Source organism: Balearica regulorum, chromosome 4, assembly GCF_011004875.1.
Source record: "Balearica regulorum gibbericeps isolate bBalReg1 chromosome 4, bBalReg1.pri, whole genome shotgun sequence".
Classification (NCBI taxonomy): domain Eukaryota; kingdom Metazoa; phylum Chordata; class Aves; order Gruiformes; family Gruidae; genus Balearica; species Balearica regulorum.
In genome coordinates, this window is record NC_046187.1 from 16,798,842 (window position 1) to 16,823,026 (window position 24,185).

At 37.7% G+C, this 24,185-nt stretch overlaps 1 protein-coding gene across 1 annotated transcript in view; it reads right to left on the bottom strand.

Annotated features, from left to right (window-relative positions):
- The window catches only part of IQCM (IQ motif containing M), a 126,109-nt gene that overhangs the window by 94,162 nt on the left and 7,762 nt on the right, over window positions 1–24,185 (bottom strand). The window contains 2 exon segments of the mRNA XM_075750680.1: window positions 7,850–7,945; window positions 21,456–21,526. Of these exon segments, the coding sequence (XP_075606795.1) occupies window positions 7,850–7,945; window positions 21,456–21,526 (167 nt within the window).

Genomic DNA, 24,185 nt, shown 5'->3' on the forward strand with positions numbered 1-24,185 from the left:
GAGAAAAGAATGGACATAGAGGTGCAATAAGCATACTATCTGCATAAGACCTCAAGAGTCATTCTCCAAAAATGAATTCCTGGGCAAAGATCCAACACTACAATAAGTGACTTTGCACATGTCTGGTTATAAATGTATGAATTCAGATTAAGATAGATACTTGATAACTTTCTAAGTTACTTCAAATGTATCTTATTAATTCACATATTTCCCAAATGCTATCAAGACATTGTCCAAGGGACTCAGGTCCTCCAGCTGTGTTTATCAGTATGTGATTCTGATTATGAGCTGACAATAGAAACCATAATCCTACTATGCATGTGATCAGTATGTGCCGGGACCTGATCTCTGAATATCTCTGATATTCATGAATCAAGTTTCAAATGATTAAAAAGTATTGTTCATTTAAAAAATTAACATTTTGAGAAGGTAAACCTTTGATCAGCAGATTGCTACCCATCAGGCTGATAAGATACAGCTCAGTGAAAACTATTTTTCATCTTACTTTCCTAAGTATTAATTATTCTTTCTTAAGTAAGGTATATTTTACCTTACCTTCTTAAAGTAAGTTGACCACATAGCTTGATGTTCCCTTTTAACAATAAGGAAAATCATATTATCAACCCCGGAAAAGTGGGAGGTGAGAAATACATGCAAAGGTTCTTTACAATTTGCACTCGCCAGGCTATTTGATACACCGCTATAACAAAGGAGTCAAATGGCTTTATCTTCTCAGAACCTTCCATATAAAACAGTGCAGTGAAGCATGTGTTTGACTCTGAGCTGTTCCCACTTCACACTATGATGAGCCACTTGCCAATTGAGTTCAGTCTCCTGCCACCCACTTGCAAAAGGAATTTAATTGGCTGTTACTGCAATCTGTACTCTGATAAGGTTGCTGAGGAAAAAAAAAAAAAAAAAAAACAAAAAACCCACAACCAAACTATCTCATCTGAAGACTTCATAGAGTATTTTTCTTCCACAGCCCTCTATTTCTACTGGTCCACCATCTCAGTGTGTAGCTATCCTTTGAACAGCCATTTCTCCCTCTAGATTTCAAATTTTTACCTAGGGCCATCCAAAAATTCACAATTCTTTTCCTTTACTTCCCAAACTACCTTTCAAGTCTCCACTATGTAGTCCAGTAGGTTGCATATGCTTTCATGTGAGGCTACCTCCCCCCTTTGAATTTAAAGTTTTATTCTGCCTGAGACAAGGGTGGCCTGCAATAAAGACCTTGCTTCCACTTCACAAGCCACCTGTTATCTTCTTCACCAACCTGCCAACTTCTCTATTGCTTCCCAGTCCTGCTGCTCCCCAGCCCACTGTGCCATCTGCACAGCAGGAATTCAGAGATAAACTTACAAAGTGTTAGAAGTCTCAGCTTTGTCTCAGAGCTGGTGCTGCTTTGTGAGCAGAATAATTATTCTGGAATAAAAGTAACTTTTTTATTTAAGAATAATGTCTGCATGGAAAGCTACTCCAGAATCAGGGGTAGCAAACTAATATATTCCATTCTAGCTCTGCTACTCTGGTTCCTCTTTTGTACAGGGCCCAAGGACTGTTTGTGAATACCTTTAATTTTCTTATTAGGACAGGATATATATGGCTATAATAATTACATTAATCTACAAAAAGAATGAAAAATTTCTCAAAATATCATTTAAAAATTTCCAGCAATTTCTGAAAGTAACATTTCCAGCATTTCTGAAATTGAGGAAAAGCTGAAATTCAGGACTCTGATGACTCAAAAGACCATTCAGGGTTCTGTCCCAAACTTAAAAAAAATAAATAAATAAAGAGAACTTCTGCAATAAGACCACAGATCACTGCAGCCCAGAAGAAACTGGACAAAGAGTGTCATATGAAAGACTGGAAGAGGTGACTATGTAGCAACCACAAAAAATTCAGCTCATCTATTATTGTTAGTGGTACCACACCACAGAAACGCAAGACCTTAGTCTTGGTCACAGTGCCCCATAATGCTGGACGCTGCTTAAATACAGTAAGTATAGAACAATTACTATCTCAGATAATTCACAATTGCAGTAAAAATCATGAAACAACACAGGAATACAGACAGATGAAGTAACGAAAGGAAACAATGAAGTGATTTTGATCGACATGACACAGAGTTGTCACAGTACATCAGGAGCTTAATGGCTGTTACTTTAGAACTGATAGTGTGGTAAAGGTTAATCTTAAGAATGAACGTAAAGCACATTAAAGAGGTTTTTTTTGGACCATCTACAAAGAGTTTCTGCCAAGCCTACAAGGTAGCACAGGAAAAACACCTACAATTGCATGCCGGAACATTGAAACTGGCATCATTCATCAATGGGAAGAATAAAAGCTAATCATTCTATTGTGAATCAGAGATGATAAGAGTGGAAAAGGCTGTTTCATATTTTGTTCAATTCAGATTATTATGGTATTCTGTCTAAACTGGTGAATTTGAACCATGGAACCACTTTGCATGATAAACAGTAGAACTCTTTATCAGCCTTGAGTCATAATGTAGAAATGGGTAGTTCACAGCTAGCTTTGAAAGAGCTTTCGATTAAAATATATGTCTCCTCTTTTAGGTCAAGTGCAAAACCCTACTAAAGTGCAAATTGCAAGCAAACCCAGCTACCTCAGCTCTTAAAACACCACAGCTATGTTCTATTTCCTCTCAAAGAAAATAAATCAATAATTCAAAATAATGGCATTCTGGTAATGTAACACTTTGCCTATAACCCATTCTTCCTTATGTGTCTTTTGGGGAACAATTTTATTAAGCACATTTTAAAGTTTAATGAGCCACTCTCACTTTTTTGTTTCTGTTAATTTTTCAGAGAATACATGAAAGCCATTCTGAAACAACAATACCCCTTGTGTGTAGATGTAAGCAAAGCTACAGGCACTTTCTGAGCACACCCACTGTTTTATCCAGATTCGTAAAATACAGTAATCTCTGTTGCCTTTTCTCATTAAAGAAAATGCAATCAGACATGGAAATACTCTGCAAGGTGATTTTCCTTCACATGAAATGTTCAGTAACAAAGATGTCTTTGTGTATGACAAGCTTTCTACTTCTTATTCCTCACTTCTTGTCTGCATTTTAATCCAGGTTATCTTTTCTTCTTGGTAGATTAGACACTGTAGCTGGCTTTAATCAAATAAAAATGCCATGAAGCAAGTACCTAAGTTTACATGGTAACTTACCTACCAGGAACATGGGTATTGTAAATACAAAGCTGAACTGATGTTGAAAATAATTGAAAGGATGTGCCCCAGATCCAGTTGTGAAAACAACGTAACTGCATTGGCAATACAGGCCTATCGTCAAAGCCTCTTTCGAGAAGGTAGGTTAGCTACATTTATCTATATAAATAGAGACTACTGTCCTGTCTTTGGATAATGTGTTCTTTACATGCTCACTCATAACTTCACATGACATTTCAAGATTTTGAAGTACAGCTTTGTTTTGTTGCAGAACAAAGTCAAGAGATTCAACACAGTGGCTACCACATTCACCTGTGATGCCGGAAACACATACTGAATAAAATGCCCTGAATGAATCAGCAAAGTGATTTCAACTTCACGTTTTCACAGCCTACCCAAAACCCCCTCAGCATGCTTGTTTTCATGAAAAGGTTAGTTTCTGTTTTTCTCCTTTCCTCCCCACAGCAGATATTCTAGGCTTGAGAAATTCTTCATGACAAAAATGCCATTGAAACTCATTTCTGCAGGGAAAACATTTCAGCAGAGCTTCAGGATTTGCCTAAAGTCAAGGTATACTTCACAGAATCACAGAATCGCATAAGGGTAAGGGTTGGAAGGGACCTCTGGAGATCATCTAGGCCAACCTCCCTGCTAAAGCAGGATCACCTAGAGCAGATTGCATTGGATCGCATCTAGGCAGGTTTTGAATATCTCCGGAGAAGGAGACTCCACAACCTCTCTGGGCAGCCTGTCCCAGTGCTCAGTCACCCTCACAGTAAAGAAGTTTTTCCTCATGTTCAGATGGAACTTCCTGTGCTCCAGTTTGTGCCCATGGGCCCTTGCCCTGTTGCGGGGCACCACTGAAAAGAGTCTGGCCCCATCCTCTTGACACCTGCCCTCTAGATCTTTATAAGCATTGATGAGATCCCCTCTCAGTCTTCTCCAGGCTAAACAGACCCAGCACTCTCAGCCTTTCCTCATACGAGAGATGCTCCACTCCCCTAAGCATCCTCATAACCCTCCACTGGACTCTCTCCAGTAGTTCCTTGTCTGTCTTGAACTGGGGAGCCCAGAACTGGACACAGTGGCCTCCAGATGTGGCCTCACCAGGGCAGAGTAGAGGGGGAAGAGATCCTCCCTCAACCTGCTGGCCACACTCTTCTTAAGGCACCCCAGGATACCATTGGCCTTCTTGGCCACAAAGGCACATTGCTGGCTCATGGAGAACTTCTTGTCCACCAGGACTCCCAGGTCCTTCTCTGCAGACCTGCTTCCCAGCAGGACGACCCCTAACCTGTACTGGTGCGTGGGGTTATTCCTCCCCAGGTGCAGGACCCTACACTTGCCTTTGTTGAATGTCATTAGGTTCTTCTCTGCCCAACTCTCTAGCCTGTCCAGGTCTTGCTGAATGGCAGCACAGCCTTCTGGTGTATCAGCCGCTCCTCCCAGTTTCGTATTGTCAGCAAACTTGCTGAGGGTACCCTCTGTCCCTTCATCCAGCTCATTGATTAGTATGTTGAACAAGACCGGACCCAGTACTGACCCCTCGGGCACACCACTAGCTACAGGCCTCCAACGAGAATTTTTGCCACTTATCACAACCCTCTGAGCTCTGCCATTCAGCCAGTTCTCAATCCACCTCACTGTCCACTCATCTAACTCACACTTCCTAAGCTTATCTATGAGGATGTTACAGTATCAAAAACTTTACTGAAGTCAAGGTGGACAACATCCACTGCTCTCCCCTCATCTATCCTGACAGTCAGGCCATCACCGAAGGCTATCAGATTGGTCAGGCATGATTTCCCCTTGGTGAATCCAGGTTGACCACTCCTGATAACCTTCTTTTCCTCCGCAGGCTTAGAGATGACCCCCAGAATGAGCTGTTCCATCACCTTTCCAGGGATGGAGGTGAGGCTAACTGGCCTCTAGTTTCCTGGGTCCTCCTTCTTGCCCTTTTTGAAGACTGGAGTGGCTTTCCTCCAGTCCTTAGGCACCTCTCCTGTTCTCCATGACCTTTCAAAGATGATGGAGAGTGGCTTAGCAATAACATCTGCCAACTCCCTCAGCACTTGTGGGTGCATCCCATTGGGGCCCATGGATTTGTGGATGTCAAGTTCGCCTAAATGGTCTCTAACCCAATCCTCCTTGACCAAGAGAAAGTCTTCTTTTCTCCAGACTTTCTCTCCTGCCTCCAGGGTCTGCAATTCCTGAGGGACAGCCTTAGCAGTAAAGACCGAAGCAAAGGCGGCTTTCAGTAATTCTGCCTTCTCTGTTTACTCTGTCACCAAGGCACTCACCTCATTCAGCAGCGGGCCTGCATTTTCCATAGTCTTCCTTTTTCTACTGATGTACTTGAAAAAGCCCTTCTTGCTATCCTTGACATCCTTGCCAGGTTTAATTCTGTCATTTGCTCCTTGTAGAGGAAATGCTGGCTTATCCTTGCTGAAAAAAACACTTTTCACTAAGTGCTACAAAGCAAAGTATAATGAGGTGTGCTCACTGCTGTTATCCGACGCTGGCATAAGAGCAAGGCACACCCTGCAGCCTGACACTGCATGTTCCCATCGGAGCTCTGTCTCAGAAGCTGTGTCAGTTGTGGTGGGTGCAGAGCTTAGAGAGCCCATGTCCTTCTGCCGGGTGGATACCACTGCTCCCTGATCGAACTGGCAGAGCTACAGCGCCCTTCGTGCATGCCCTTCCACATGAACTGCTGTGCAAACTGCACCAGAGCTGCTTACCTCAGCGTCTGAGAGAATTGTTGTATTCTGTATCACTGTGGTCACTCAGCATTCCAGCAAGGTGAATTCTGACTAGTTAAAGTGCAGAGAAATGTCTGTTAGGACAATTAGGGCAATGAAGAGTGTCTCATATGAGAGGAAAAAAGTAGTTTCACTTTTTTCGGCCCAGAGAGGCAAAGGTGGACAGTGGACACAATTGATTCAGGCGGGACTGAGTGTAAAAGGTCAAGGAGGGAGAAGAGCTATAAAACCAAATAGCAATGCTGACAAAACAAAGAGTAAGTATAAACTGGCCTTGCCTAAATTTAGGACAAAAACTGAAGGTTTCTGACCACCAAGGGAGACAAGAGCTGTTTTTCCATGGAAGAAGTGGGAACAAAAAAAAAAAAAAAAAAAAAAAAAGTGAAAACTAGTGCTTAATGAATATCTAAATGGCACAGCCACCCACAACAAGGTCCTGGATTCATTAGGTGAAAATACCCTTATCAGTCCAAAGTCATTCTCTTTGTGAATTAACTGAATTACAGTACAGAAAAAAGAGTTCTTGTTTATACGAAGGCTAGGTTCATAGTGTTTTCCAAAGAATACAGAGAACAATTATCTGACTGTATATATCTGAGGATGACTCATTTAAAAGTAACTGTCATTATAAGATGCTTTTAGGGATAACATCTCTCAATTGAACAGGTGCTAGAATTTCAACTGTCACTATCCAGAATCCTGTCCAACTCCATTTATGCTATAAAAACTTCTCTCTTCTTTTATATTCTGCTTTATTCACAGATAGAGGCTCCTTTTTAAGAGCAAAAGAAATACTTTGTTTCTTGCAAGCCGTTCAGTCTTCACAAGTGTTTTCCAACAGGCTAAGATATGTTTAAAATTATTTTTTAAATAGTAGGATCTATTCACTTCTAAGGTCAAATAGAAAACTTTGAGTAGGGAAGTTACCTCCAACAGCTGCTTGGTACTTTAAATTACTTTTAACATTTAATCTTTGTACCTCAAACCATACAGTATCTAAATCTTGTGTATAGAACATGTAAAGTTTTGTTAAATGTTTCTATTGCTTTCTGAGCTTTACCTCATTTTAACTATATGAATTTGAGAATCTGTAATCTTTGAAGTGTTTGGTATTTTTAATAAAATATTTGTTTAAATTTCTATAAAGGTATGGTAACAAATTATCCAGTTTCTGCCTTACATTACATGAAGCTAGGTCAAATAATTTCAGCATTATTAGCCCGCTGGGAAAAAAAGCTTACATTTCTGGATAGCATGTTGTAAAAGTCCAGTTGGTGAAACAGTGAGATAGCCACACCATGACGATGCAAATGTTGGAAATCAAATATCAGTCTACCTGTCCCTCTTCTTAAAGAAAGGGTTTATCTAGATAAAGTTATTTCAATCTTGAAATTAGGCTGTGTTATCTAACACATGGTAACTATCAGCATTTAAAAGTCTGGGTACTCCAGAAATCTAGATGTACTGTTTGGTTTAGTTTAAAACAGGGATCTGTTCTTTATATGACAGTCTGTATGTGTCTGTATGTAATATGTCATATGCATGTACATAAAGCAATAGACTTACATTCATGGAAGTTGTACTCATGGTAGTTCTACTCACGGTAGAGCACCAACACTGAAGCACTGCTTTGTCCATAGTAATGGGCATGGTATTCATAATGGTGCTCATAATAATGTAAGGGTATTTGGTAAGCTGAGAATTTTCTGGACCCAAAATTTTGGCTACTGCTCCAACTGTAAACTTTGTTCCTCTGTTTTGATAACAACATTGTTTATATGATAGATCACTGATGTAGAAAGCAAAGGTCATTACTAAAATGCAAGAATTTCTAGTGTATACAGAGCTGATTCTTCCTGACCAATATTTGGTCATTTTACACACCTCCTTGCCCTTCGTGCTTTTTTGCCTTGCTTGGCTGTAGTCCTTCACAGGATTTGGGGCAATCATGCCTCTCCAGTCCTGGTATACTTTGCCTGTTGGGAAGATCGGTGTGTTTTTTAAAAATAAGTCATTTATCCAAATTATGTCATATTATTTATTTGTACTCAAGTTATTGAATTAATAGTTTCAGTTCCCAGAAATGGAGATGCCATCTGCTTCCTACTGGGTCAGTCAGCAGTTTCCATAAATCACTTAAAATATTCTCAAACTCATTGTCTAGATCAATAACAACAAAACTAGTAAAAACTCAAAGTCTGCAGCTCATTGCATAGCTTTTAATGCAGTCCCGCAAGTATTTTTAAAAGAAAAATAAAAAGCCTAATTTTTATCCAGATATCCTCCACAGCAAGGCATAAATGCAGCTCTGCATTCTTCCATCCACCCTACCATGGAAAGAATTAGCATAGGTTCTTGTCCTTCTCTTCAAGCATGTTGGCTGCAAGACTTACTGTTTTTTTTATCTGAAAATTACCTAATTAGCACACCTCTTTTCAGATCAGGGCTGAAACCAGGAACAGGGCTGCTTTTGAAGGTATTTTGAAGAGCCAGTCTGATTTCTTATCAAATTACAACTCCACTACAGTCACTATGAGTGCCTTGTGCCAACTCACAACTTAGTTCTTGCTCTACTCTGATAATATACTCTATTGTCAAAATACTCTGAATCGTAAAATACACATACACTACATTATTTTCTAAGACTTCCTATCAGCTTCAAGTTCATTGAATTCCTGGTTCCTATACAACCTTATTGAATGAAAATGCATACATTGCTTAAAATCATTAATTGCCAGTTTACATTTTAAGATAAAGTACTTAACGATAAAGTTCTCGAAAACAATTAGATCATCTGATGGTTTTGTACAAATGAATGACTGTAAGTAGTTATTCCATCAGATGGTAGTGATTGTTACATTTCAAATTTGAAATGGCAACACACTTAACCCATACTGCAATAGTTTTTATACTGATGGGAGAAAGAATTTTCTGCTCTAGATTTTGAAAAGAAAATACAATCTTGACTTCAGTGAGTGCACTAGAACATCAGGGAGATCAAAAGAGTTTGATACCTCTTGTAGTAGATGTGACCATTTCAGAAAAACAGAATCAAATTTGGCTAATGAAATGAAAATGAAAATCATGCTAGTTTTGCCCATTACATACATAACAATAGAAGCTGCCTCACTGAAAGAGGTCAATGGTCCTTCTTGTCCAGGACTCGTTCTCCAAAAATAGCACACACTAAACACTGCTGAGACAATTTTAATTGCAAACCATACAGAGAAATCTCCATTTAACAGAGCTCCTTCTCCTCTCTAGATTGGCTGGTCTTCAGTCATGAAGTTTAATGTCACTAGCACATTTCAGTTTTACAGTTAATAATGACTCCAGGTATTCTTGATATTTTTACATGTTGGTATCAATAACTTCATTTTTAATAATTACCTCAAGAAGTAATTGCAGTTTTGTGAAAAGTGTGTGCGGGGGGTATTTTCTCTTTGAAATATCCTTTTTCTTTTTTTTTTTTTCCTATTAGGAACAAGGGAGCACATGAAGATGGAATTTCCTGATCTGTCTTTACTACTCAGTAAGCCTGAGACATAGGTACCTGTTTAAATGTCCCTTTTTTTGTAGTATAGTGCTCTTTTCTGAAGCTTTTTCCAGGTAAATTTTGTCAAGGCCTTGGACTGTAAAAGCGCCACCCTGCTTCTGCCACATGCTTTTTGGAATGCTGTGACCAGGACTGCACGCTGTATTTCAGGATCGGTAATTTATGAAAAAACTTTATTATTCTTTCTGCATTTGCCATATTAACTCTTATCAATATCATATGCTTTCTTTTATTCTACTGCCCACACTTACATTTAATAGCACATGACAGCTTAGCCTTCTACCCAAAACCAACAAAAATTCTGTCAAGGATTCACCGATGAGAAAAGATGAAAAACACTAGGGAAAGATGACCATGTAAAGAATGCTGTGATACAATGCTTAAGACTCAGGCCATGCTCTTCTATTTTCCTATTTTGTCAGATAACTTCTGCAATCTCTACCAGCCTAGGAGTTGCCATCGCTGCCAGCTAGATCCAGCATTGTCTCTAAAGTTACATAATTTTAATCCCTGCAGGGAACTGATGGTAGTCTCATGGCTGCTACCAGGATAGATGATTTTTCTAACTACTAAGTTCCTTAGGACTGAATGACCTCTTAGACTATATTTAAAAAATACAAAGCAAATTCCGCTCTATATTTGATAGAGCAGGCACAGCATACCATTAAGAAACATGCAGCTAAATGATGTTTAAGCCTCTACATGCAAGAAAGAACAGGATTTAAAGATATATCTCTTTCTTTTGCACCTTTTATTTATTTGGTTAGGCACAGACAGATTTTACAACTTCTGACTTTGTCTGTGAATGTCTAATGGAATCCACTGCAAAGTTCAGTTATTTGAGTCACTTCTAAAAAGCTTGATCATTTAAGAAATACTGCAGAATGTTGTCTATTGCCTGTATTTGCATTAATCCCTCCTCTATGAAGAGAAATTATGTTTGAAAAATGGCTGACACACCTAGGTATGAAAGATAAAGAAGCCATGTGATGATCACAGGCAAATATTTTAATGCAGAGACATTCAGAGATCACAACACATTGGGGCTCTCTGCTTCGATTGTTTATTCCCACAGTTTGGCAATATGCTTTTCTATTATGCATGACACCATTTACCTTGGAGCCTGAGAATTTAATAAATATAAAATAAAGGAATAAAAAAAAAAAATGGTGAGGAAAACACAGAGTTTACATCACTTTGCAACTCCAGGGACCAGTGAGTCAAAATTCAGTTTTAAAAAAAATAAACAAATTAATATTCTTTATACCTCCCCAAGTTCTCTACACTTACTGAACTTTATCAGGTCCCAAACTAACTTCTCTTCTGAATTCCCGTTGTGCTTCATTTTGATGTCAGGCATTTTTATCTGGCCCTTTCCTATAAAGAACGTTTCTGTAAAGTCATCCAGGAGTGCTTTTAACCTTCATGGATCCTTTTTAAAGTCAAAGATTGTTGCAGGAATCCTGTGAAAGAAACATGTATATGATCCAATAAATAGCTGAGAAAAGCCAGAGTTTAAACCAAGCTTCTCACAAACACACTCTTTTTCCCAGTTACCATTTCACTCCAAAAATGAGCACATGGAGGAAAAAGGAGGAAGTTGATGAAAATTTACAGCTAGCTAACGCCTTTTTAAATAAGACACTCATTTTTAATCTATAGTACTTACAAGTAAATATTAACTGCAATGTAGAATTAGCAGTTCATAGTTGATATGTAAAATTTAAAGGGGGCTAGTTTAATAACTTCATGTTAGAAAATTAATTCAAAGCAGTTCAATTTTATCTATAAAGTCAGTCTATGAGTGCTCTGAAATAGTGAACAGGAAAAATAGCGGCCAGGATCAAGGAACATAAAGCAGTCATAGAATGTATGAGGTTGAAGTTTGTATCCACTTTGATATCTTTTACAGTGCCAGGATAGCATAAATAAGATTGTGGCTCAGCAGAGCACCAAAATAGGAGACTGCACTCCCTGTCTACATTGCAACTTCTATTACATTTATTTTAAGTTGCATAACAAGAAATAAGTATTTTCTGTATGTCTCCAGTGGCTGAGGCTGTAATAGAATTAGTATTTTTAATGCAACTTTATATAAACTTATGTAAATTTTTAATGTAGATTTATGTGTATGTATAGTAAGAGATTATATATATATGTAAGAATTAAAAGTTCAATTTCAGTGCAGCAAGAAAGTATTTAAATATTCCAGAATGAACATAATGTTATGATGTCTTTGCAATTCTCAGGTAATATAAGATATAAGAGCATTTAAGATCTCATTAGAAACTCATAACACTTAAAGATATAATATCATGCTAATAAATTCTTTTGTTATGAACTATTTTTGTTTTCAAAACTTCATCTGAAAATATTTGCTAATTAACTTTTTTACTTGACACGTGATTTGTTTGGGGCAAACTTTAAAAGCATACAAAAACTTAGCTGTCTAATGGAATTTTGATCAATCTAAGACCTTAACTCCTGTATGGATCAATGGAACAATTAAAACTTGATGGGTTTTCCTAAAATATCCAGTGCTCAAACTGCATTTTGACATGCCAAAACATTACTAAAGTCTGACTTTTTAGCCTCATCTTGGTCTATTTTGTGACAATGCATTAATTTAACTTGCCTTTTTCGACATGCAGAATGCAAACTTTCCAGAACGAGAGCTACCTGTGCCCACGTGTAGGTACAGCAGCTACCAATGCAAAAATTACAGTTTCTATTCCCGAGCTCTTTCATCTGCAAGCTTCAGCCTTTGTCACTTCTACCCTTGACTTTAACCCTATGCTAGCTTGTTTGGACTGCTGCAATTTTACTTTATGGTTACCTAGGTAAACTAGAGTTAACTAACACACCATGACAGTGCTCATAATCATTTTCCCGTGCAGATATATACTTAGGCTACTTCAGAGCTTGTTGAGTTTTCAAATGCAAGAATTTTGGTTTTGTAGTTTAAACAGTATAGAAATTCTCAGTCCATTTATTTCTACTGATTCAAAACTTTCATTTCATTTTTACTGATTTGCATGTTGTTGCAGACAAAGCACTCATAACACTGAAATTTGTTTTCTTTCTACTAAGCTCTTTTTCTCAACTAAAGGAGGTCTGTTACTCTTGCTGATAGCACAGTTACTGCTGGTAGCACACTTCCTGGGCCAAGTGGCCAATGTAAGATGTAATGATTCATGGTATAGAAATAGCTATTGAATTGGCACTAATTTTGCTTTTGGTGTCAGGTTCAGCAGCAAGAACCAAACCAATCCCTGCTACCCCACAGAAGTGGAACTGGTCCCTGCCAGACATGGGCTATTTGCTAGATTTCGTTTGTTGTGTATCACAGACACGGTTTAAAAACCTGGTTATTTAAAATTAAAACACATTCTGCATTTCCTTTCATTACAGTTTTATGAAACATCCTTCTATATTCTAAACAAAGATACATATTTAGCAAATAGTTTAGTATGTTTGGGAAAACATCAGTTTGTTTACTGGAAATGTACCAGACAGAATAGAGAAGAATAAGGCTTCTGAAAGTGCACCCACAAAGGTTTGCTTTTCAGGGTTGATATTACAAGTAATTAGTTTGACATTTAATAAATGGCATTTCTAAGAACTACTAAAGCTGACTTAACAAGCAAACAGAACAACCTTGTTTTGTTTAGAAAAGGTAGTTGCATTGTTACACATTTTATGTAAAGTGGTTTTGCCAGCTCATGTTGAAAACATCTACATGCATGAAATACTTGAAATAAATATGCTGTCTGTAAACTAAACTTTCTATTATGGTGCTCTCTGCTTAGCACAAACTCTGATAAAATGTCCTGGGGAAAAGCTGGTATACACTGCAACTGAGTGGGCCCATGCTAGAGTTATAATAAATTTATGCTCAATTAAAGTGGTGTGTTTTTTCTAAGCATGTTTCAAATCATAAACTATTCAGACCGCGTTTTACATTTTGGTCAAAAAAAAAAAGCAGATGTTGAAATTATATGTCCTTAAATTTTCCTAGGCTTTAGAATTGAATTTGATGTTGGCAAGTAAAGCGATTGCTTTGAAGAATCACTAATTCATGTGCTAGTCCAGTTAGCCAACCCAGAGGATAGGTTTGTTTACATGCAACATATTTCAAGGGCATATAGAAAACAACAGTAATTCAAGAAATACATCTGAAATTTGGTCTCATTTCCTGCTTGTGTTAAGGAGAATATTAAGTGTTTATGTCATGCCAGTCTCAGCAGCTTTATTTTTGTGCATTAGAAATCATGAAATCTCTTCCAAGTGCCTGTAATATCAGAGTGTCATTCACCCAGTTCAGCTGCTTGGTTAGCACACCCACACCTCACCAGGGAAGAGAATGGAGTCTTCAACCCGAATGGCAGAAATCTAGTTATAAATAGGGTTCCCATACAGCATTTGCAGACAGCACTTTTTAAAAGCCGGGGGGTGGGGTGGGGTATGATGAATTTTACTTCACTGGGTAAACATGGGGTGAGGCAGATCTACAAAGCTACCCTGAGCAAAGCCACAGACTCTATTTTTTTTTTCCTAATGCCAGAGTTCTATGATGACGTGGTCTACTTAACCAAGCAGTGGACCTGTCTCGAGACAGTATTAGCATGTACACAATTTTGTTTGAGATCTGGAGTTCATAATGTATAAAAGAAAGACAAAATGTGAAATGCTAGAATGAGTGAAAACAATGTCAAATGCCCTATCTTCTATATTCTTAAGATTTTGGGACAAAAGGAAACATATGCCTTTTTTCTCTTTCCTTGCTTCCTTTGCTAATTCCTTTTATAATCTAAAAGAAAAAGATTGTGGGCTCCATAAACATAGAAAAAAATTAAGGGTATAAGAAAAATATATTTATTGGCAAAACCGAAATAAATCCTTAAAAGAGTGATACTTTCCCAAGAAAGCTTTCATTTCTAAAAAAAAGGGAAAAGTTTAATAAAATCAACAGTTCTTATTTTGCATCAGTCTTGAAAGAGCAGAAACATAACCTGAAAAAATAAATTAATATGAAGTTTCCAATTGTGGTGTACAACTAGTGCTTGCAAATGATGAAAATATTATGCTGCTACAACGGCTCATCTTCACCAAAGCAATACTGGATTTACAAACACAATAGAAGTTACACCAGCATGCACCTGAATACCTTGGGGGTCCTTCATTGGCATTGCACTTCCACAGGGACATTGATGGAAGGCGGCCCTAAAATTTCCAGTTCAGGAAAGTGTCTTCACTGACACTCCTTGACCTTGACATCTCTCCTGCTACACCTTGCAGGTTTTTTGTTGCACCCTGCTACTAAGTCTGATCGCACAGTTAATCTTCTCTCTTCAACCCCTTGTATAGCTGATCCTCTCCTAGCTGATCCAGCTCATTTCCAGCCTCCCAGTGATGCCCTGTTTCACGGCCTTTCTTTACTTCAGTCATATAAACCTTTGCATTAAAGAATTCATTTTCTGCCCACAAGGCACTTCCATGGGCCTGTTTTATTGTAGTGAAAATGCAAACAACAGGGAAAAGAATCTTGTATACACATGAATGAATTATGCTCCCTCAGAAAAAGCCCTTTGAACTGCAGTTTCTTTCCCTTCTTCCCCATCTCTTGTCACCATGGGTTATTTTTCAAATGTGCTTTCACAGCAGCTCTTCATTGAAGTGAATGGTACTACTCTGGGACCTTGGTATTTGTGCAGTAATTACTATTGTTCAGCCCTGTATTTAATAGGCAAGTGAGAGGACTACTAAAAATATAGCAGTACTCATAAAGATTGCCTACAAATCCCTTTAGAAATCCGTACAAAGCTGTAGTCCCAAACAAACCCTGTTCCATTCAGCAAAGCTTTTATGTTAAACTGTAATGCAAAAATAGAAGATGAATAAGAAATAATAGTGGGTCAGAAGAAACAGAGGAAAGGATAAAAACTGGAGTTCAAATGACTATGGCCTTGGTTAGGAGAGCAAAAGTCTGTTTTATCACTGCTGCAAACTGTTCTTGTTTTTTCAATTGCTTCAAAATCAAGCTAACTCTAATTTGCTCTAAACAGCTTTTGATTTTATCAACAAAGCATCAAAGGGCCTGAGCAGTACATAGTGTGAATATCTTTCATAAAGGTCAAATTGTTTTCCTGTCTTAGAAAGTGAAATCTACTCACCTTTTTTATTTTATGATTCAAGCTGTATTTGAAAATGCACTGTTTATTTGCAGTGCTATAGCTTTCTTCTCCTCTCCTTGCTGCAAATCTGATTTCCAGCTAACACTGTCCTTTATGAAATCAAACGTTTTACATGTATTCCTATGAAAAAGCCCCCATCAGTTGTGTATCTTCATGTTATTAAACAAGTATGCTTTTTCTGAAAGAGGTATGAACTGTGATGAATCAAGGAAGAAAAATAATCAGTTCCAGAGTTTCCTGTTGTAAGATCGAGGTGAGCCATCATAACATTAAACCCCCACAAATCTTGCTAGATGGTTTGAAATTGTAATAGTGTTAATTACCAATGGCCCCACCATTTTAGGAGCACATAATTGAAAACGAGTTACATTGGAATCTAAAAAGGATAACATCTCTTCATCTGACACTTTTTTTTTTTTTTGACAGAAAAATTGGCCATTTCTCTTACACAATAAGAAAAAATTAGGTAAATGCGCCCGAAGCAGACAGGAGTAATTTGATTGTTTCTTAAAAACCCATTTATATTGAGGACTCAAATTGAATCCCAGCCTTGATTTTTTCCATTCTACCCAGGTGTGACTGACTACAGATCACCTAAAATGGTGACACAAAAGAGAATTAGAGATAAGACTTATGCTTCTGCTGAAGCTCAGCAACTAACCAATGTCCCTTTATAGAGGAAAAGGGGGCACAGATGTTTTCACACTGAGTGAACTCAAGAGACAGTGTGATTCTGCAACCCCTATTTAGTGGTGAGCCTAAGCAACATACTAAGGCCTCCAGCTTTTGGCAGTCCTTCAGCTCTGAAGATCAGATTTTCAAAACTGTTCAGCTGTCATAGATAAAGCAATACCATCCAACACTTGGCCTTTCAGTTTCTGGCCTCTGTCACACCAAGTCTTTCATTCAGAAAACAGATTTCTTACTAGCATCATCTGTTAAGCCAGGAGAGGAAAACTGACTTTCATTGTAAAAGTGAATTTTCACCAGGGCATTCAGAAGTGCTAGTATTAATGTATTTTTTCATATAGAACCTATCAGTAGAAAAGATAGGTTTGGCAAATATTTATAGATATATGGCTTCTGAGATTCTATTTTCTTTCCAGAACCAGATCTCTAACAGCCTAACTATGAAAATATATATACTAACAGTGACTTGGAAAAAGTACAGCATTTCAACTCATTGAAAGAAAGGTGAAGAATCTGAATCAGGCTTTGTTGGCCAGGATGAGCCATTCTGGAGAGAGCAGTATTACCTTATTGAGTAAGTCCAACCATAAAAGATGAGTGGTCTTGCAAGTGTTTCAATCATAGCATTATTATTTTTTTTCAAAGTATAAACCAGATGGCTTATTTGAAGCACCTCACTCAACATCGAGGGTGCTGCTAATATGTTCAGTGAATCTTCCTTCAACCACGCTTTTGCATGAATGGGCAACATGACCATTTTTACCAGCCCCTCCCATCAAAATTCGGCAACGCTTTTCCATTATGATGCTCTGTTTTCAGCTACTTGGAGTAACTTCAGGTATTGAAATTAAAGTTTTCTTTGCTGAGCATATGCATCTTTAAAAAAAAAACAAACAAACAAGAAAACAAAACCAAAAACCCACCAAAAAAAAAAAAACCCCACCAAAAAACCCCACTCTAAAACCTGAAACAGCCTAGTAGACAAAAACTGAATTCCAACTTGCCTCCTTGTATTCTGCTAGAAAATCATTATTCCATATGACAGAAATAGAGGTGGGCAACAGAATGAAAAAGCTGAACTAAGTTCAAGCCAGTGCCTGATTGTGACTCATCTCTGTTCATGAATAAGGATGAACCAAGTCAATGCAAGGTTTCTGGCATTATTTCCTTATCATCAAATATGTTTGATTTCTCACATATTTGTCATCAGCTCCTTTGGCTTGGATTGTTTTTGGCTGATACAGATAAGCTAGACCCTTGATTTAACTCACATCTTTAGATATCTAGCTCATTGAAAGAGAAATATTCTGCATTCTATCACCTTTATATGAGGAATAACTTACAGCAGCAAATAAAGAGAAAAAAAAACAGCCTCAAAGTTTTGTTGAAAAGATTTCACATTCTTCTGAGAGGAGGAGGAATAAAAAACAGGGTCCAGGTCAACCTGCAAGCCCCTTAGGCTCTTGTAGGCCACAGTGGACTACCAGAAGAAAAGAATCAGGGCTACTCCACAGTTTACACTACCTTGAACTCACCTAGTTCCTCTGTATCCTATTACTCATATGAACTCTATTCAACAAAGGTGGGTGGAAGACAGCAAAAGAAGCACTTTTACTCCTCTTCCCTCAGTCTCTCCTCACTTGTCCACTTCTACTCTTGTGGAACATCTCTCCAGGGTCCTGGAGGAAGACTACCAGCAAGAAACACAGACAAAAATATGTGTTGCCTCTCCATCATGCAAGATGGTAGTATGAACCTTAAGAGGTTCATGGAAGTACTGCAAGGAGCTATGTTGATAAGCTCACAGAACATTACTGAGGGTTATTCTTGTCACTAATGTTTCAAAAAAGGCAGGCTGCTAATTACTTGGCATTAACAAATAAACAGATCCTATCCATTCTGTACTATCAAGAAAGCATTTTTATCCACTTTGCTGTTAACTGTAAGCAAAGTGGATCAGTAGATCTTAGGAGTTCGTAAGTATTTTTACATATGCCTAGTGATATAAACACAAACACCGATGTTAACGTACAAGAATTGATGTTTGCCTACAGCCTTAAAACTCTTGCCTCATATTTTTAATTGAATGAATTATTTAGCTTTTTTAACAGTGTATCAAGCCTCTCCTACAAGAGGAACGACAATATTCATAATTTAATATGCAGTTTAGACTCAAAGGAATACAACCAAATCTGTACAAACATTCACAGAATTAGGTTTTGTTCCTAGGAGATATGGAAAAAGCTCTGGTCCTCTTACTTTACAAGACAGCTGGACTAATGTCATTTGCTAAAAACATTTTAGAATTAATCCTGACATTTTTAATCAAATAATTTACTGTTTTTTACTGAGGACTTAGGTATTCAGCTACTTTGACAGTTGCTTGAATATGGTTTGAGGAATATTGGCACTAACCATTGAATAAATTATTAGAAAACATATTTTTCTTGCATATTCCTAGCCTTTTTCATCATTATTTATCAATTCTTAGCTCTTAATGATAAAATCCATTAAGCCTAAGGAAAGAATCACTTTTACCTCAAAAAGAGGGATAACCTGAAGTTTGTGTTCTTTTAGTGTATTTTTTTAAAAAAAATCATATTTATACAAATGCAAAGACTGAAAATCTTTACAAGCATTAAATAGCAGATTTTTTAAAACTCATTCTTTGAAATCAACATTTTTTTGCAGATATTGCAAGGACGTAATTATGAGGCTTTTTTATAAAGATATGTAACAAACATCATCTCATAGCTGAGCCGATGCTCAGCTTCAACTTTACCTACCTACAGTACAAATGTACAGGTAGTACCAATAAAATAATCAGTTGTTTTGTTTTAAAATATGCTGTGGAATTATGTTCCTCCTACTTCTCATTCATGACCCCAGCACTGCCATCTAATCTGCCAGCATTCACACAGCGAGATTTGCACACATCTAGGGCTTGCTCACATATACCAGCTCAAAAAAACCAGAGTAGATGTTTCTGACTAATAGACCCAAATAGGAGACTATCACAAAGTAAAAATAACTATGTCCTTTAAAAAGGACAATTACGACTTTTTGCAAGATTGTCTTATTTTTCCATTCCACTGAATAGCATCAAGTGCTCCCAGTGAGTCCACAGAGGTTTCTGCTCTTCATCACATACAGCAATATGCACAGCATGAGTGGTGGGAGCAGGATATCCAGCCTCGTTGGCCAGCAGATCTGGACCAGCTAGGAAGGAAAAGTAATCCTGTGCTGAATAGATGGTAACAGATTGCTTCCTCCTGGTAATGAATGGAGGACCAAAGCACAAACTGTAATTGAGAGCTAGCTCCCTGCCTGATCCGATCTGGGGGTGGACAACTATAGGCTGCCGCTGAGTCAGTTTAAGGCAAGTTGTCATGCTGCAATTTAATCCTAAAGAACAATCAAATGAAGGTTTTCAGAGCCTTTCTTTGCCTTTTTAAACAATATTTGCAAAAACACATTGTGGATACAGTCTAAACATTCCCATTCATTGAGACAGCAGTATCCTATTGATAGTAGCTTAAATCAGTTCTTTTTGTCTGCTTGCATGAAAATTTAGCTTTTGAAATATGTAAAAGACCTAAACAGAAGGCATTGGAAGACAGAACGGATGTTAACTCATTCTCGATACCTGATTGTTTCAGAATCCATTGGCTTTTCGTAGTCTTACATTTCCTTATACCAAGATTATACAGTGCAGAGGAAAAGGGAAGATCAGAGCAGACAGATCATTTTGCTGCTAGCAGCAGCCTACCTGGGGACTTTTAAGTGCAGTAGATTAAGAAAATGTTTAGTGACTATCATGATTCAGAGCCGAGTTAAGTCTGTGAAAGCCCTAAGAAGCATTTATGACAAACACATTTTTTGTTATTATTTCTGTTTATCAAGGAAAACTCAGGTCAGAGAAGTATCTTGTTTTCACAAGAGTCAGATTTTTTTATGCATTTCTCAGTGTCCTTTGGCTGAAAGAGATGGAACTAAGTTCCTTAGGTCTCAAAAGCATTAAGTCTCCAATTTTGCATCAAGAGCTTTTACTGGAGATCTCCTTTCAGTCACATTATTTTTAGTGAGTTTCCACAGAGGAACAGGAGTTCAGGCTCTCAGCTGGCCCTTATACTAGAGCTGTTTAGGCCAGTGAAGCGCTAATACAAGCTCACAACAAGATTCAAGCAGTCAATGCTGGCAAAGGGAAGATTCAGCTGAGGGTTACGAGATCCATCATGCCAGATGAAGGTGTCAAACAAAGAAGGCTGGAGCAGAATTAGGCTGGGTGTTTGGCAGCAGGAACAAGCTGGGACAGGAGACAGGACAGAGGGATACATATCCAAGAGTCAGGATCAAGAGCCAAGGCTGGAGCAGATAGAAACAGGTGTTAGGTCTCAGGATCACAGACCAGAGCTACACCCAAGTGCCTGATGGGGAAACGCGACTGATGAGAAAACCATCAGCCAAACTTTCAAGCCAGTATCTAAATCCCTGGGGACAGACTGTGGCCAGCCCATTTCACTCTGGTTTGGATTGACAGTGATTAGGTGCCCCAGTATCCAGGTAAGGTTTGGAAAGGGGTTTGATGCATGCTAGAATTGCTCAAGACAGGAGGGGGCACAATGGGACTTGGCAATAGTAGTGTCAGTCAGTCAAGTTCTTGGTATATGCTCATGGATACAAAGAAATATGTGTAATAGCTCACAGGAAAAGAGAAATCGTTCACTTTAGGTTTGAAGGACAGAGCATAAAGGTTTCAAGTAAGCTAGTAAAGCCTATTCAGTAGGAGAGGATTAGGAGATAAATACTGAGTGTTGTACCTGAGATACATGGATTTACAAAAACCTCTGAAATTTTAAAAAAAATATATCTAAATTTGTCTACACTCAATTAGAAACATTAGAAAGAATGCACTCAACATGATTATTTTTTTTTAAATACCTCTCCCTCCAAAAGCTCAAGATAACTTTTCTTTTCCAATACTCAGTATAGGTTAATCAGACTATATCTACTCTCTGTACCAGAACAGAATTTCTTCCTCTTTACCTTTGTGTGTGATCTGAAATCCAGGAATACCATATGGTCTAGGAGAAGCACAGGATAAATCCAAGGATCTGCTTTAAAAAAATAAAAACAAAGCAAAACTTTATCTTTTCTCTGTCTCTACAAGCTTATATTGTAAAATAAAGTCTCATACTGTGGAAAATATCACTTCAAAACATATTTTTAAACACTTAATAGTCAAAATTAACCATTTGAATAAACACTAGCATTTGGCCTGGGGACTTTTTAATGCTAGAGTCTTTAATTTCCGAATTAGTTGTTCTTATTAGATGTGCTTAAATTCATTACAATCTAAAAATTGCTTTGTGGTAATAGGAAATAAATTGATGGCTTCATTCTAGTCCTTCACAGAATTAGTTCTGTCATTGTGACTGTAATTAGCTGCCACTCTTGTTGGTATTGTGGGTATGGAAGTCAAAGAATGAAAGTAAACAAATATTTTCTATGGTAGCACTGCAAAGCACATAATTGTCCACATTGGTAAAGAAGACTGGGCAAGTGGCATTGCCTACAGAGATGCTCTAGCTGTTATGTGAATCATAGGTGTTAGTTAGACAAGGAGAACGACTTATGTGAAGCTTCATTCTCTTTTGGATGGGTGGAGCAGGCTGGTCTGGCTTTTGCTTCTTCATAGTCATGCTATTCTGTCTGCTCATCTGTTCATGGCCTGCTCTGTGGAGTAATTCTGTCAGTTGGAGAGGTTTCATTTATTTTACCATTAAAACAATGTGGTGTGTAGCTTGTCATAGTGGCTAATTTTCAGAATTGAAAAAGTGTATTCTATTTGAAAATTCAGTTACTGAAAACTACTCACTGTTAATGAGTACTAGTCACATATTTGCTGAATTTTAATTCAGTCATGGAGATTGTGCTTTTGGGCTCCATTAAATATATAAATACATTATATTAATATAAATAAGCTTATCTAATGTGTTTCAACCTAGCTGCTTAACTATGGTTAATTTTGCATAATGCTGGATGCATAAAACATACTCATCCCAGGGAACAAGTTTGTTCCCATGGCCAGTTTCTAGAACTGTTGTGAAATAACTAAGAGCCACAGGAGCCTCCATGGGATACACACAGCTCAGTTTCAGCTCTGGCTTGGAAATAAGGCTACCAAGAATTGCCATAGTCAGCAGTAAAACAAAGTGCTTTTAAAACTTGAACACTGTTCCATACCTGCTGTGCAACCATGGTCACAAGGATTCAGATATTATCAAAAGATCAACAGGAAATTGATGGGAAATAAATCACTATCACAACTCATGTATGTAATTAAGTTTGGTATTTAAGTATGCCATTTTGTAAAGAATGCATTTTTTTTTCCTATTTAATAGCCAAATTCATGTTCATGAAGATCTAGGATACACTCTGTATAGAAAAGTTACTAGAGGATCATCAGATTTCATCAGTGTTAAACGTATTTAGCCTTTTGCTTACCCCAATATGTTGTGACACCCAGCAAGAACAGTTATCATCCAGAAGCATAGTGCCCAATTCTGCTTTATTACTGAGATATGTTACACTTTCTAAAAATAAAATCCAGATTATACACCTTAGTTTTAAATCTCTCATGTTCTTTTATAATGTACATCCGGAGTGATCAGGAGGCTGATGTTAAGTTGTTTGTTAATTCCAAGTATGAAGGAAAGGTTACATGGCATACTCAGGCTGAAAAGAGGTTACACTGAAAGCAACACAGGATGAAATCACAAGTACAGCTACATTTTATTTTTCTTGGAGAGTGTCAGCACTGGAACCTTACTTAAATTCACAAGGATTTGGGGAGACTGAATGAGCTTTCATGGAATTCTTGAAGAATCTTAAGAGCCTGATGCAAGAGAAGGCAAAGGAGAAATTCTGAATAGGATTTTCCATTAATTGCAAGTTTAGGGTTCATGTTCATGTACTACTGACAATGGTAGGCCACTATCAATTTTATTTTCAGCCAGGTCTCTGCACTTCAATACCTATATACAACTGCAGTGGATGTGTGTGTGCCCTTAAAGTAGTTAGTTAGGCAATGTGTTCATGTTACTATCTTAGAAAACACATAAGAAGGTGTAAATGCAACTACAGGTGTGGGAGATTGTAACAGGCACACACAAGGATTTCCAGTACACAGGGTTGTGTCTGCAAATTGTCACAAAGGTGCAGGTAAACTCAAGGTAATAAAAAAAAAAAAATCCAAAAATTCAGGATTATAGACCTCAATGCAAAATCCATTTGCACATAAGCCATCCTTCACCTCTGCTTTTTCTGCTTTATAGCGGTCTTCTTTCTTTGTTACTTCCTCCTTCCTCCCCTCATTATGATTCCAATTCTCTTTTCTGGCTAGGTGTACACAAGAATTGGGAGATGAAGAGGGGATACCAAACAGTGGAAACCCTTCAAAATGGTCAAATAAACATTTTAGTAAATATATTAAGGTTTTTTTTCTTTTTGGATGGAAGCAGAAACAAATTAAAAGTCTTTCATAAACTATAATTTCGTCTTCCTTTGAGGATATGTGGAAAGAAGGAGCCGAAGCTCACTGATACAGCTAAACCGTTTCCTGTGAGCAGCCACTTCGTTGTGTTCATGCAAGGTAAATGTAATTACGCTGCTAAACAGATAAAATGGTAAGTCTCTGAGACTTAGATCTCTATATTCTCCTAACAATATTTTAATCTCAAATTGAAATTGAAAATGTTCTGCTAAGAATGTTCC